Raw genomic sequence first — 16,639 nt, 5'->3', positions numbered from 1 at the left:
TTCTGCTGTTAGGGTCAGTTTGCATATTACCCTTTTACTATATAGGATAGAGGCCTGGTGCACGGGTCGGGGCCGGCTGGTTTGCCCTGAATGGTGTCCCGGATCAGGGTGGGGGTCCTGCTTGGGTGCCTGGCCAGCCTGGATGAGGGGATTATGGCTTCTTGCAGCTGGTCACACCCCCTTCAGGGTGGGGGTCCCCACTGGGGTGCCTGGCCAGTCTGGGTGAGGGTTTGAAGGCCATTTTCAGGCTGGTGGGCGACTGAAGCTCCCAACCTCTCCTTTTTTTCTTTTTTATTCTTGGATTTATTTACCTTCTATGGCTGTCACTGGAGCTGAGAGCTGGCTCCAGCTTGAGAACTCGGCTGCTGAAAGCAGGTATCTGGGGGTTTATTTAGGTTTTATAATTGAAACACTGTTGCAGTTCCAGCTCTGAGGCCTCTGCTGCTGAAAGCAGGTATCTGAGGTTTGTTTAGCTTCTATAATTGCAACATTGTTTCTTAGAGTGCAGCTCAGAGCCAGGCAGCGGCAGGCGGGGAACCTTGGCTTCCTCCATCACTGGAGCAAGCAAGCCTCCTGTTCACTTCAGCTGCCTGGCTGCCGGCCGCCATCTTGGTTGGCAGTTAATTTGCATATCACCCTGATTAGCCAATGGGAAGCGTGTCGGAGGTACGGTTAATTACCATGTTTGTCTTTTATTAGATTAGATTGGTCTCCTCTTAAATCAAGGGTGGGGAACATCGGATCTGAGAGACCCATGAGCTGTATAAGGCCTGAGAAATCATTTGGTATGTCCCTGTCAAGGCATTTGGGGTGAGTTAATGAAATGTTTGACCAAATAGAGTAGGCTAATTTTTAAGTTGATAGTCTTGTATGGCCCACTAATGATGTTATAAGTGTTCAAATGGCCATTGCCAGAAAAAGGTTCCCCACCCCTATGGGACTTAATGCTTACCATCAAAATCTACATTATTTTCAATAGCACCCTTAGGCTTGAACTCCCCCACGCTGTTTCACATAAAGTCAGTTCCTTTGAGGTAGATCTTCAGGGTTCTCTAATATTATAAACTTCCTTTTTTCCTGGAAAATATCTCTGAGCCAGTGCTATAGGCACTGGGGGAGAGCAGTAGCCTCTAGCCTTTTTGGCTTGCGTTTCTGAGCATGGAACCTCTGCCCTACAAGGGAGCCAAGGCAAGGACAATGAGGTCCCAGTGTTTCCATCCTGCCATTGCTGTGGTAGGATTTCCACCCCAAGAAGTAGGAATGGGAGGAAGAATGAGCCCCGGTCTCTCTGCAACACTCTCCTGCAACTTACCCTCTGCAACGCGGAGCTGGTAGGGATGAGTGACTCTGGCTGCCTGACCCTCCCAGAAAGACACCTTATCCCTTGTCCGGGAGCTGAGGGGAAAGGAAGCTGGAACATAAGACTGGATATGCAAGAATTTGTTGTCTTGGGGACACATTCTTAAGATATGAGATTTAATGCATCATCTAAAACCTCAGAGGATTGGAAAACTTCACTAAGGAAACTCACTAAAAAGTAGCAAGGCTCATAAAAGCTTAGCGAGATCAAAATCCCACACTGAGCACAATATAAATACCTGAGTTTTTGGAATAAAAGAAAAAATAAAAGGTGATAGTGTGATGGGCATGCTGGAACGGTTAAATGGTGTAAGGCCAGAAGACCCACACCCAAAGTAAACAATATTCACTGAGGCATTAGGAATGTTCATTGGTGGCTCTTGCTCATTAACACTTATGGAGATGATGGAGCTCAAAAGTAACAGAAATCATATGCAAGCACTTAACCACTAGAAACCAGGAGGATGCAATTACCCTAACAAGAGAAACAGGTGGGCAACCAGGAGTCCACTACCCACAGGGAGTTGTAACGATGGTTAATAGAACATGGCCTTGATAAAGATTGCTATCATCTAAATGGATTTGAACAATGGGATTGTAAGAATAAAGAAACTGTGTGTCCTGCCCTGGTTCATATGGCTCAGTTGGTTGAGCGTTGCCCTGTGCACCAAAAGGTCAATTGTTTGATTCTAGGTCAGGACATATACCCAGGTTTCAAGTTTGATCCCAGGTCAAAGTGGGTGCAGAAGGCAACCAATCAATGTTTCTCTCTCTCTCTCTCTCTCTCTCTCTCTCTCTCTCTCTCCTCATTCTCTCCATCTCCCTCCAAAATCAATAAAAACATATTTTTCAAAAAGAAGGTGAAAAAAGGAATGAAGGGCTGCATAAAATTCCTACGCCTGTTGGAAAAGAGAAGCATTTTTTTGAGAGGTGAGAGAAGGTAGGCCTTCCAGAGTGACCAGCAGGCAGGAAAGTAAGCAGTGGTCCACACCCAGTTGAGAGCAGTGAATAGGAGCATGAGACAGGCTGTCAGATGGGTCACTCAGTAGTAAGCAATAATTAGAAAAATAAACTGGAAGGTGAAAAAAGATAGGTAAAGCTGATGAGCAGGACAAAAATAAATTTGTTTCTGCAGGGCCTTCAGGGTGAGGATAAGAAGGGTGGGGTCAAATAAGAAAGCCTCTTGTAAATGGCTTTTCTTGCCTCAGCACATAGTTTTTCTGGTCTCTAGAGTCACAATGAAACTGGAAATCTTAATGTAGATTTTACAAATACAGAATGGTAGCCTCACAACCAAATACTGGTCTTCGTAATATCATCACAGACCCTGTCAACCATAAATTTTCCTTGTTCTTCCCCTGCCTCCCATTTGAACTATAGCTATCCATCTTATGGCCTTCCATCTTATTTCTGAGGCCCTACTTCAATCATCTGAATTTCCTCTGGAGCTACATGGAACTTGTAGGCCCTTCTCTAACCACTAGATGGTAGTAAAGAACTTTACAAGGACAATTCTGATAGATGTTTTCATTCACTATTGACACTTGAGGCCAGATAATCCTTTTTTGTGGGAGACTGTCCTATGCATAATAGGAAAAGGCCATCTATATTTTTTTCCAGCAGATGAAACAATTTATTTTACCACTTTCTTTAAAACCACAAAGACACTATGTTCTTCATATAAAAACATTAGTACATATATTTTCTAGATAATGATTATATAGACACTCTCAGAAAAAAAATGCACCCCATTATATGGTTTCAGTGAAGGTGCTTAGAAAGAACTCACATCTGGACTGATTCCTAAAACATACCATTTCACCACTGCATCAAAGTATAGATTATTGTTATTATACATATTCCTGTGTTCTTACACATTTGATAATTCCTGTGTTCTTACACATTTGTCCTCGTAAGGTTCTTTACTACCATCTAGTGGTTAGAGAAGGGCCTACAAGTTCCATGTAGCTCCAGAGGAAATTCAGATGATTGAAGTAGGGCCTCAGAAATAAGATGGAAGGCCATAAGATGGGTAGCAATAGTTCGAATGGGAGGCAGAGGAAGAGTAAGAAAAATTTATGGTTGGAGGATTATCACTTAATGCTCTATTGATTCATCAGCCTTTTCTCCAGGTTCATCAGCAGGTTGAGCAGGCTGTGCCTTTCTTTGTGGCCTTTCTTCAATGTCTTCCAGGAATGGAGACACATTATCATCATCATTATAAATCATAAACTCCAAGTCTTTATCAACAATTCCAATGGAAACATTCTTCATAGTTGGGTCCTGTTCTGTAGGAAGTGTCTCTCTTAAAGCATGCAGACCATGCTTAACCAGTTCATTCAAATTGCATTCCCTAAACTCAGACATATGTCTGTCCAAGTGAGTATGAGCTAATTGAGAATGAGCTCCAATGGACACAGCTCTACAGTCAAAAACAGTTAGCAGAGAGACAGGTGTGGAAAATATGAGGGCCCATATCATCATAACCAGGAAAAAGCAGCCCAATACCATACGGTCTTTGGCCATATTTTTGCATTAGTATCTGGGTCTTGCTTCCAATTATAGATACAAGAGGGGACACAGGAAGAGGTCTGTCAAATACAAATCTGGAATCCAAACACTCCTGGAGCATAAAATTACATAACAGTCTAGCACCAGCAGGAAGTCCCACAATTGAGATACCAATATGTCAACATGGAGAATTTTTTCTGGTGAGCTGCAAGTTTTGAGTGTGCTTTCTTCAATACAACCAACACTGCATAGGGTGTGTGTTTTTTTAATTTCAGACCAATTGTGGCTACACCCTGATTGACAGCTTCCATTGTGTATTCAATTTGATGAATCCTGCCCTGAGGAGTCCAAACACTGACATTGCCGTACTGGTTGCAAAACAGAGTTCCAATATGGGCCTTGCTGTTGCCACCTGCAGACCTGCCCATCAGTGAGAGCTGCCTAACTACCTCTAGGCCAAGCATGTCAAACTCAAAGGCTCACACAGGCCAAATAAATGAGGCATGCGGCCTGTGGGCAGTGAGTTTTACATGCTTGCTGTAGGCCATCTACAGGAAAGTCTGTGCAATCAGATTTTGATGGAATTTTTAAACTCTTTATTGTTGTTGTTTTATTTTTTTATTGAACTTATTGGGGTACAGGTTTCAAGTGTACAACTCAGTAAAACATCATTTGCACACTGCATGGTGTGCCCATCGCTTTTAATAACATTTACTCACTGAAGAAACTTTTAATGTGGAAAAACATACAAAAGAAAATTAAAAACACAAAACCCCACCCCTCAGATAAACTTCTGTGAACAATTTAATGACAATACTTCCAGGCATATGGACACATACTTAAATATGTGTAATAGTGCATATATAATTGTTATGCCCAGACTTCAAGATCCCCCAAAAGACACCACCAGGGAGCGAGTCCGATGCAAAAGCATAGAGTCTTTATTCAAGCTAGCTTGGTCCCTCTCTGCCTCCATTACTGGATGCAAGAGAGCCCAGAGTCTTGGAAGAACAAAGATTTTATAGGGCTTGGGGTTGGGGGGTGAGGGCTCACTCGGACCACTGATTTGGCCGATTCCGGTTGGTTGAGTGAGGGCCAGGGGGACTAATGACGCAAGGGCAGGGTGCACTTAGGGTCTGGTTACACAAAGACAGGGGGTGGCTAGCATACTTGTGGCCTTGAGTTTGTTTTCCCTTGCATTCCCATTGGCTGAGATAAGGGCAGGCTGAGTAACTGATACATTCTATGGCTTTTTCTTGGAAGAGGGGTTAGGGACACAGCTATCAGTCCTGTTCTGTCCTTTCATAATAATGTATAGTACACAGACTGTAATATAATCTCCTTTCCGCTCATAATTTCCCTAAGGACATCTTTTGAGATAAATAATATTGGTCTATTTTAATAATTTTAATACCTGAATAATATACATTTATTTGTACTTAAACTGATCTCTTCCAGGTGGCAACCAGGTTCCTAAATGTTCACTATTATAAATTGCATTACAATTAACATCTTTGAACATATATCTTTGCACAGGCTGAGATTGACACTGTTTCACACTTAACATTTCTGTATATCTAGAATTTTTCCAGGACCCAGAGCTTTACAAAGTGAATTAGACACAGATCTTGTTCCCGAGATGTACACAGGCTGGTAGAAAAAATGAACACAGGACAAAATAAAATATGGTAAGTGACATGGAAATGCAAGGTAGACTGTTAGCCAACGATGAAGAGAACATAACTGATTGGGGGTCAGGGATGGCTTCACAGACATAGGCTTCAGAAGAATCAGTATAAATATGGTTATTTTATAACAACCATTTATTTAAATGCCTATTTCCCCTGCACCTTGTGTGGAGGTGAAAGCCAGCCTTTCCTTCTTCATATGCACTGTATTTATCATAGGGCCTCATATGTACTGAATCTTCAGCTATTTCCCCTGCACCCTGTGTGGAGGTGAAGGCCAGCATTTCCTTCTTCATATGCCCTGTATTTATCATAAGGCCTCATATGTACTGAATCTTCAGTAAAGAGTTGCTGAATGGGGGCATTTATTGTAAACCTTCCTGTCATGAGAGCATTCTCCTCAAAGGAGAGAAGGGAGAATCACATAGGAACAAATAGGTATGGATACAAGTTTAAATTCCCTCTCAACTTTCCACACTCAAAGACAGACAAGGAAACAGGGATGGGGAAAAAGAGAGGAAGAGAAAAAAGGTAAATTAGTATGTACTTCTCTGGTCCTCTCTTCCCTCTTCTGAAAAGCTCACCCAAGAAGAAATCTGAATGACCTTGCAGAAGACACAGTAAAAATCAGATGATACAGAGAAATGTTTTATTCTCCTTATTTTAGTCTAGAATGCAATACCCCCACACACACCCCTTATTCATGGTCAGCAGGAGAAAAAAATTAAAGTCTCAATCCAGTTTAAACTTAATTCAATCTGACAATTTAAACATACTTTTATAAAGTGTGTAGTTTCTATTGGAAAAAATAATGCTTAATCACTCAGAAGGCCTTTCCTTGAGAAAGGCTTTTCCTGTTGTGGTGGCTGCCACCTGCTGGTCTCTTTAGCATTCTCCTTCATATACCTAATTGCTAAACATTCTGCAGGATATCCCTGTTGAATTGACTAGTTAGCTGCACAACCCCTAAGTTTACTGCCACATCCTCCATTCTGAAAATTGGCCCAGCAATCCACACTACTTGATGGTTGAGTCAACTCACTCTGCTATGGTAGGCCTATGGCAGCCCACTGGGTTTCTTTTGTTGTTGTTGTTAATCCTCACCCCAGGTTATTTTTCCCATTGATTTCTTCAGAGAGAATGGAAGGGATTGAGGGAGGGGAAGTAAGGAAAGAGAAAGAGAGAGAGAGACAACAATGTGAGAGAGACACATCAATTGGTTGCCTTCTGCACTTACCCCCAACCAGAACCTGGGATCAAATCTGCAATGCAAGTACATACCTTTCACCGAAAATCAAACCCATGACCCTTCAGTGCACAAGCTGATTCTCTAACCACTGAACACACCGGCCAGGGACCAATGTGTTTCAATTGAGCACCCATAGCACACAAACACTCAGGGCATCTTTGAAAAGTTAAACCCCAGAGCCTCCCTCTACCTGACCTTGATTCACTATATTTCTGTGACTGAGTCCTCACCTTGAAACATAGCCAAATCCATTTTGGATAACAAAAACTAATTATTACCTCAACCTTATTTTTTTAATATGTTTTTATTGATTTCACAGAGAGGAAGGGAGAAGGAGAGATAGAAACATAATTGACCCAAGAGAATCATTGATAGGCTGCCTCCTGCACCCCGCCCCCCCCCCACTGGGGATTGAGCCCATAACCTGGGCATGTGCCCTGACTGGGAATCTAACCGTGACCTCCTGGTTCTTGGGTCAATGCTCAACCACTGAGCCACATCAGCCGGGCCAGCCTTATTTCTTTAGACATTTCCTTTATTTTTAAAAAATCTTTATTGTTGAAAGTATTACATGGGTCCTCCTTTTTTCCTCTTCCAGCCTGCTCCCCTGCCCATGGCCCTCACCACCCCATTGTCTGTGTCCACAGGTTATGCATATATGCACTCAAGTTCATTGGTTGATCTCTTCCCATCCACTCTCCCCTGCCTTACCTCTGAGGTTCAACAGTCTACATTTCCTTTATAAAGAATTTTAATCTTCTGTTGACAAATAAATGCATCTCATGGACTAAGGAAAAGCCCTAACCAGGCCATCTTCATCCATATCCTCATCCCCAACTTTGGTGCAGTCTGATCACTACAAAGACTGTGCTCTTTCCACTTCCCTCCAGTTCTTTAGCCTGAAAGTTAGCAGGTTTGAATACTAGAGGGAGAGAAACTGGAAGAAAACTGTCTGGTCACAGCATATCATACTGGTCTGGAATCCTCACAGAAACATCCTTATTTACTTCTAAAATCCCTTCATCATAATTAAGAAAGAGACATTTTAGAAACTTGACCATTCACTTAATACACATTCAAAGAGCACCTATTATGTGCAATATACCCTGACAGGTACAATGTGAAACCCACTGTTAGAGTCCTATTGCTGCTGGGATAATTTACCACAGACTTGGTAGTTTAAAACAACAGATTATGACCTTACATTTCTGGAGGTGTAAAGTCCAATACTGGGTCTTACAGGGCGAAACACAAATTATTATCAGGGCTATATTCTTTCTGGAGGCTCTAGGGCAGTGGTTTTCAAACTTCCTAATGCCGCGACCCTTTAATACAGTTCCTCATGTTGTGGTGACCCCAACCATAAAATTATTTTCATTGCTACTTCATAACTGTAATTTTGCTACTGTTATGAATCGTAATGTAAATATCTGATATGCAGGATGTATTTTCATTGTTACAAATTGAACATAATTAAAACATAGTGATTAATCACAAAACAATATGTAATTATATATGTGTTATCCAATGGTCTTAGGGGACCCCTGTGAAAGGGTTGTTCGACCCCCAAAGGGGTCGCGACCCACATGTTGGCAACCCACAGGTTGAGAACTGCTGCTCTAGGGGAAAGGAAATTTGTTTCTTTGCCTTTTCCTCCCTAATGGGAGAATAAACAATTGTTGTAAGTAAAAGTGAAATCATCAAGGAACACAAAAACAAAAAATAAATCAAATTTATCTTTTTTACTAACCTGTAGTGAAATGTTTAGTAAAACAAAACAGAACACAGCACTAGGTTAGAGGTGAAGGAGAGGGAGAAGAGATGGGATACATGAGTCAGTCCTTCTCTGACCTTGAAAGACCTTATAATCTCAGTAGCAGACAGCTCACCTCACAAATAATACTAGGAAATGAAAATGGGAGGGGAAAGAACACCACATGAAAAATGCAAGCCAAGATGGAAATAGCTACTCATCATTTCTAGAAGGAAACATCACCATAGAGGGTTATGCTGACATCTATCCAACTCCATGTCCCTCTACAGCTGTGGACTACCTCAACTTTATTTGCATATAGATCAGTAATTTCTTTTACTAAATGCAACTACTTACAAGGTTTCTTGTTTCCATTTGGGATATGTTTGATTTATTGTTATCTTCAATGTCCTAGTGATGATTATAATTGTGGAAAATTCATTTTAACTGAATGTAATATGATCACAATTCCATCTGATACCAGAGACAACTCTCTCTCTGTCTAGTCCTTCCCAACACATCCTATCCATAAAGGTTTCAAGGCCTTGACCAGAGTGTAAAACAAGTATCAAGAATGAGCCAAACCCTCTACTTCTAGACCTTCATGATTCTAAGGATAGAACCAAAAGTTGGCTTCAGGTCCAACTGACAATTGCTTCCCTGACTAAACACTTGCTGAGCTGCCTGTACTGGCTCCCAGGACATTGCTTCCTGGAGGCTTCAGCAGAATAGGATGCAGTCACTCAGGGTAAAGGAAAGAGTTTCTTTCTCTACTTACAGCACCTCTGACAGCAAACACGTGTGTTTTCCACTCCAAGCAATTCTCAATACTCTGTGAAACCAGCTGAATGTCCACAATTCAATTCTAACACTAACTACCTGGAGTTAGCCCTACTCTGCAGGTCAGGGCTTAATCCTCTGCTGCAAAAGCCAATTGCCCATCCCAAGTTGTCACCTGCACTTCGAACCAATCAGTTAAATATGTGAGGTTCTCAGGATCCTCTCCTCAAGTTTGATAATTTGCTAAAACAGCAGGAAAGTGCTTTACTTACTCTTACTAGTTTATACAAAGGATACAATTCAAGAACAGCCAAATGGAAGAGCTGTATAGGGCAAGGTATATAGGAAGGACTTCAGAGCTTTCATGCCCGCTCAGAGCATGCAGAACTACCCAGCACCCCAATATATTCATCAACCCAGAAACTCTCCAAAACCTGCTGCTTAGGGCTTTTGTGGAAGCATGACTGATTAAACCATTTGTCATTGGTGATTATGTGAATCTCCAACCTCTCCATTGAAAGTGGTGTAGGGGAGTGCTGACAGCTCCAAACCTCTAATCACTCTAATCACATGGCTAGTTCCTCTGGTAACCAGCCCTTGTCCTCCAAGAGCTACCTCATTAGCATAATCTCAGGTATAGTAGAAATGGACATTTTTTAAAAATTGAATCTTTATTGTTCAGGTTATTACATTGGTTCCTCTTTTGTCCCACCATAACTCCCCTCCACCCAGTTCCCACCCCACCCTCTGCCCTCACTCCCCACCCACTGTCCTCATCCATAGCTGTACAGAAATGGACATTTTATGAATAACAAAAATTCTCCTTTGTCCCTATCACTGTGGAAATTCCAAGGGATTTAGGATTTAAGACAAATAAATGTTGTTTATTTTATCACATCCCACAGGGTTCTCTGCAGTACTGTGGACAGGTCCAACTCCTTTCCCCCAGCAGAAGCGATGAAATTCTAAGTTCAGCATTTTCCTACCGGCTGGGGTCTTTCTTCTTCAGATGCCTCCCAGAACATTGCTTGAGAGCACTTTCCTCCCCTCTGCCGGAACTACAGTCAAAACCAGCACCTCCTCAGAGGCTCAACCTAAAGTCTCATCAGGGTTACTCCAGGTGTTGACTCACCCAAAATAGTCAGATCCATCAGAATGCCTTTCCTGGGGCCTCAGCTGGACACTCAGAGCCACTGGGTACCAAGGGTCAGGAGGTAGATGCAGTCCGCCCAGATGCAAACATAAGGAGGCGAATCATCTGTAAAGAATTTGAAAGTAGCAATAAAACGAACTAAGAGTCAATCTGATTCTTATCTCCTTGCACAACAACAGTGTTAGAGATACAATAACCTTCACACAAAAATCTTCTGTGGTCTAAGTTCTAAACAATTACTATGGTTAGTGTTGAGTAACTTACATATGTAGGCTTCAAATGATCACTTTTTAAAACTAATCCACTAAAAATATTTCATTCTTCATGGAAATTAATTTGCAGAATTATCAGTTACACAGTTAAACTGAGTCACAGACATAACTTTTAAATTCATTAAAATTTATGATCTTTCAAACTCACTTCAGGTGCATTTTCTGGCTCCAACCCCTATGAAAGAATATAGCCCTGCTATTATAGTGGTAAATTTAAAATAAACAATCTTACCTATATGAGACTTTTCTGACATCTTTTTTTAGTAAGGTGAAGTTTCAGGTGAGGTCAGTCAGATACAAAAATATTGGCAATCAGCCAAAATAAGCCTTGAACAACATAAAGTAAAACAACAAGTTTTAAAATTGTTCCTTGAACACACAAAAAAAATTCTGGAGAAATATATTAACTATGCTAAATGTAAAGAAATTGACATAGAAAAAAGAATCGAATTTTGAAGACTATCAGAAGAGACAAGAAATGATGGTCTTATATTACCAAAGATAAATAAACAAATAAATAAAAATGATAATCTATAATCCTGTACATTTTCACCAAGAGGACATTCCTTCTGAAGCAAATAGATCAAATAATGTCAGTGGCAGTGTTCATTTTCTCCAACTTTCGCAAAAGATCTTCAGAAATGTTTATCAATAGATATTTATGGTGAGTTTTCAATTGTGGAGTTCACTGAAAGCTGTAAGATTTAATCCGAAAGAAACAAGACAGGTATTGCAGTTTCTGGAATTTATTGTGAAGTATAATTTGTATAAATTTCTACCAAAGTATCCATGTTTCCTAATTATTTGTTATCTGTTGCTTCAAATAAAATAAACTTTTCAAAATTAAAATTAACAAGAAGTGTTCTCTGGTCATCTATGAGCAAAGACAAGTGACACATTCTAAGTATGCTGTCTAGTGAACATGAATATGTGAAGACAAGTGTATTACATTCCTAGTGCTGCTGTGACAAAGTGCCACAACTGGGCACCTGAAAACAAATGAACTGGATTGTCTCATAGCTCCAATGTGTCAGCTGGGTCACACATTCTTTGAAGGATCTAGAGAAGAATCTGTTCCATGCCCTGTCTTAGGTTCCAGTGTTTGCCAGAAATCCTTAAGGATCCTTGGCTTGCAACTGCCTAAGGCAGAGCTCTGCCTTCTTGGTCACATGGGTTCTCCCAGTGTGTCTGTCTTCACGAGGTTATCTTTACTCAGTGTGTCCCTCTGTCTCTTCACCTCAGTTCTTTTTATAAGGACACCAGTCACTGGGATTAGATGCCCACCCTACTCCCGTATGACCTCATCTTAACGAACTGCATGTGCAGTGACCCTCCTTCCAAATGAGGCCATATTCTGAGGGACTGGAGGGAGGTGGAGGAGGTTAGAGGACATAAGGACTTAACATATCCTTTGTCCTATGTGGGGGCAACCACAATTCAGCTCATAACAAAGAACAATGTTTTCATATTCGTTGCAAACTTATAGGCATTAAGGCTCCGGAGCAGAAACTATAATGTTATTGTATGTTACTTTAACACATAAAGGCGTATGTTTTCTCCCTTTAAAAAAAAATGGACTGATGTAATTTAAAAGTATGAATCCATTATTTTTCCTTTGAGTGCTTTTGGATGATTATATGTACCTACCTCAACAAAACAAAGTTTTCACTGTGTTTCTTTTTTTTTATTTTTATTTTTAAACATATTTTATTGATTTTTTACAGAGAGGAAGGGAGAGAGATAGAGAGTTAGAAACATCGATGATAGAGAAACATCGATCAGCTGCCTCCTGCACATCTCCCACTGGGGATGTGCCCGCAACCCAGGTACATGCCCTTGACCGGAATCGAACCCGGGACCCCTCAGTCTGCAGGCCGACGCCCTATCCACTGAGCCAAACCGGTTTTGGCATTCACTGTGTTTCTTAACTGAACTTCATTGCTACTCTTTTCATTTCACCATGACTACTGAAAATAATTGTGCCAAAAATGATGCCCTCCCGCCCTGGCCGGTTTGGCTCAGTGGATAGGCAGCCGTGGGCAAACTACGGCCCGCGGGCCGGATCCGGCCCGTTTGAAATGAATAAAACTAAAAAAAAAAAAAAGACCGTACCCTTTTATGTAATGATGTTTACTTTGAATTTATATTAGTTCACACAAACACTCCATCCATGCTTTTGTTCCGGCCCTCCGGTCCAGTTTAAGAACCCATTGCGGCCCTGGAGTCAAAAAGTTTGCCCACCCCTGGGATAGAGCATCAGCCCACGGACAGAAGGGTCCTGGGTTCCATCCCAGTCAAGAGCATGTACCTTGCTTGCAGGTCCCCACCTCCCACACACACACCCCTCCGCCCCTGGTTGGGGTGCGTACAGGAGGTAACCAATGGATTATCTCTCTCACATAGATGTTTCTCTGTCTCTCCCTCTCCCTTCCACTTTCTAAAAATCAACGGAAAAATATCCTAGGGTGAGGATTAACAAAACAAACAAAAAATGATGCCCCGCCCTAACCAGTTTGGCTCACTGGACAGAGCATCAGCATGTGCACTGAATGATTCCAGGTTCGATTCCGGTCAAGGTCATGTAACTTGGTTGCAGGCACATCCCCAGTAGGGGGTGTCCAGGAGGCAGCTGATCGATGTTTCTCTCTCGTCGATGTTTCTAACTCTCTATCCCTCTCCCTTCCTCTCTGTAAAAAATCAACAAAGTATATTTTTTTTTAAAAAAAAATGATGCCCTCCCTGTGTCAGACACGCCTGCTCGCACACAGTCCAGGGCGGGGCTGAGCCGTCAGCACCGGGTGCCTCTGATACTCACTTTCCCAGCAGGCTCCGCGGTGGAGCTTCCGTCGCTCTATAGGCCGCGCAGGAAGCCTCCGGCAGCGCCAAAGAACCCGACAGTCAGCTCCTCCCTCACTAGGGGGCGCCTGGTTCACCCACCGACTGGGAGCGCACGCGGTGCCTGATGCCCGCCCAGCTCGCCAGCCCTGGAAGAGGTCAACACCCCTTCTCGCCCTCCCCCAGGTTGCCAACCAGGCAGGCTCTGGTGCGCATGCGCACACACGTCCACCACGCACATGCGCATGCGTCCTCTCAAACCCGCCCCTCCGCGCAGTTCCACATGTGTTTCCAGTTCCGGCTCCGGGGGTTTGGGGAGCAGCGGGTAAGATGCGGTTGTCGGTCGCCGCCGCCATCTCCCATGGCCGCGTGTACCGCCGCCTGGGCCTTGGTCCCGAGTCCCGCATCCACCTGTTGCGGAACTTGCTGACGGGACTAGTGCGGCACGAACGCATCGAGGCGTCCTGGGCGCGCGTGGACGAGATGAGGGGTTACGCCGAGAAGGTCAGAGGCGGGATCCCGCTCGGGTCCACAGCGCGGGTCTGGCCCGAGGGGGCGGGGGCGGGCGGGACTTGGGGAAGGAGTGGGACCTCCAGGGTAAGCCCTGCCCCCAAGTCTGAATCCTTCAGTGACGTTAGCGGAGCCCACTCCTCTGGCCCCTCCAGTGGAAGACGGTTAGGGCTGTGGGGTTAGGAGCGCCCTGACCTAGAGAGAAGCCTGGCCAGTGGGATGAATGGGCTGCAGCCCAGCATGAGAGAAGTGAGATTGCCGCCTCGTGTCTTGCTCGGGTTGGATCAGATTGATGTTCTGTCCTCACAGCTCATCGACTATGGGAAGCTGGGCGACACCAACGAAAGAGCCATGCGCATGGCTGACTTCTGGCTGACAGTAAGTGCGTCCTTTCCGCCACCCAAGTCGCATTCTTTGTTTCCTGAGTCGGGAGGGGGCTGTTAGAGAAAGGGGGGCTGGGCAGAATTAAGCCAAAACACTCCCTTGGCTTAGGGACAAATGCTGTCAACTAAATTGGAAACTCGTGACGTAAGTAGATACAATTCGGTGAGAATCTAAATCTGCACATCTGCCTGTAACTAACCCCTCTGTGTAACTTGGACTCAACCACATTGGGGTGAGCGGTTAGTGGGTGGGAGTCTGGGTGTGTGTGTGGAGACCCTGCCTTTGGGAGTGCTGAGAGCTAAATGTCTCTACAGTGGTGCCTGACTCTGCTCTCCTCCGGGTAACCCCCCCCCCTCTAGGAGAAGGACTTGATCCCAAAGCTGTTTCAAGTGCTGGCCCCTCGGTACCAAGGTCAGAATGGGGGCTACACGAGAATGCTGCAGATCCCAAATCGGAATCAGCAGGATCGGGCTAAGATGGCAGTGATCGAGTATAAAGGGAACTGCCTCCCACCCCTGCCCCTGCCTCGCAGAGACAGCAACCTCACACTTCTAAACCAGCTCCTTCGTGGGCTGCGGCAGGACCGGGAAGCAGGCATCCACAGCTCCCACACACCTCGGACACCAGGGAGTTAACTGGAGCCAAAGCGTGTGCAGCCTCATCAGTGCCCATGATCATAGGCCGTTGGATCTCTTCATCTCTAAGAATTGGAGCTAGAGTTGTGAAGTGGACAGTCTTAATGGAGCCCAGAACCTGTTGGGTAGCCATATAACCTTCTCTTTGCACAATAGGTAAAATTCCTTGTATGAATATATGTAAACTGATCTTTTTTTCCTCTCACCTTGGGATTTCTGAGAATGAGAACTATCCAAATGCTCTGTCTTCATGGGATAGTAAATGCACAGCATATGTTTCTGGCTCTTAAATCCAGGTTTTATTGGGTTAAGTCAGTTTTGTTTTTCTTAATGCTGGTTTATATGGGGCATCTATAATAATAATAATAATAATAATAAGTATAATAATAGACCGGATGTCCCTCCAGACAAAGCTGGGGCTGCGAGGGAAGCCCGGGTTCTGGGTGCCAGAGGGAAGCCGGTGCCGGCAGCCGGGGGAAGGAAGACCTACTCTTGAATTTCGTGCATCGGGCCTCTGGTGTACCTATAATTCCAAACTGGCCCCAAAAGGGATTGAGTTATGACATCTAGCATAAAGACCAAGCCCCTGGGACTTCTTAGAGAAAAATTACTTCCTAACAAGGGTTGGAGAGTGCGCATCTAGAAGTGAACCTTCCATAAGAACCTGGTACCCTAAGAACCTTCAAGGAGCTCTATAACCATCCTCTGTTTCTAGGCAAGATCACGTAATACCCTCATGTGCTTCTCTCAAGCCTTGAATGGGCCTCAAAGGAGAGGACCTGAGGACTCCGATGTACGACTATCCTGGCCAAGGGAGTGCAAGCGTTGAGCAGAGGATACTGGACTCCAGCATCAGCTCTTTCCTCTTGGAGTGGAAGGGAGGGCGGGAGGGGAGAGTGAAATGAAGGACAGGGTTAAAGTGGGAGGAGGATCAGGAAGTTAAACCTGCTGGGAATTTCCTGGAAATTTTTTATTGTCGAATCTGGGCCTCTCTTGGAACTGAGAAAGGGGAAATCCGGCTTCACAATGGCCTGGGCATATGAGAAGTAGGAAACTCCTTTATGTATACTAATTAGTGTGAAGCCAAACTTGGCCCGGCCAGGCTGCCCACCTCTCAAAGCTCAGAGGCTTGAGTAAGGTGATAGTCATGGGAAGACTCAGTGCTGTCATCCCAGGCTAAATGCATCAGAACAGGATCCCACAATTTCCATATCCCCGGTATGGTGGAAAGAAGAGATTTTTATCTTGGACTGGACCTTCAGAGCGTATTGGGCCCACCAAACCCACCCATTGTCTCAGATGATAAGGGTGAAGGTGAAGAGGTCACTGGTCTAGCAGATAGATAATAGCTTCAGTGACAGCTATTCTTATGCTATTTCACTGCAGTTTCCCTAGTCGGACACTCACTCCTAGCAGGGTTCTCCATATCTCCCTCTGCTCCAATCTGCCTTTCACATTATTACCGGAAAGCTCTTTCTGACATATTTTGAGTGACATACTAGACACTCAA

General features: G+C 43.8%; 1 protein-coding gene and 1 pseudogene across 1 annotated transcript; one reads left to right on the top strand and one right to left on the bottom strand.

Annotated features, from left to right (window-relative positions):
* Positions 1-3,445: 3,445 nt before the first annotated feature.
* On the bottom strand, positions 3,446-4,334 carry LOC102257194 (annotated as a pseudogene).
* Positions 4,335-13,859: 9,525 nt separating this feature from the next.
* Positions 13,860-15,420, top strand: MRPL17 (mitochondrial ribosomal protein L17). The gene is made up of 3 exons (XM_005886251.2): positions 13,860-14,104; positions 14,420-14,488; positions 14,854-15,420. The coding sequence occupies exons 1-3, from the start codon at positions 13,931-13,933 to the stop codon at positions 15,127-15,129; spliced, it is 519 nt and encodes a 172-aa protein (XP_005886313.1). The 5' UTR covers positions 13,860-13,930; the 3' UTR covers positions 15,130-15,420.
* The last annotated feature ends 1,219 nt before the right edge of the window (positions 15,421-16,639 follow it).

Source organism: Myotis brandtii, unplaced genomic scaffold (genome assembly GCF_000412655.1).
Source record: "Myotis brandtii unplaced genomic scaffold, ASM41265v1 scaffold966, whole genome shotgun sequence".
NCBI classification, from domain to species: domain Eukaryota; kingdom Metazoa; phylum Chordata; class Mammalia; order Chiroptera; family Vespertilionidae; genus Myotis; species Myotis brandtii.
The sequence above is the reverse complement of the archived record's forward strand: the minus strand, read 5'-3'. Positions and strand labels throughout refer to the sequence as shown.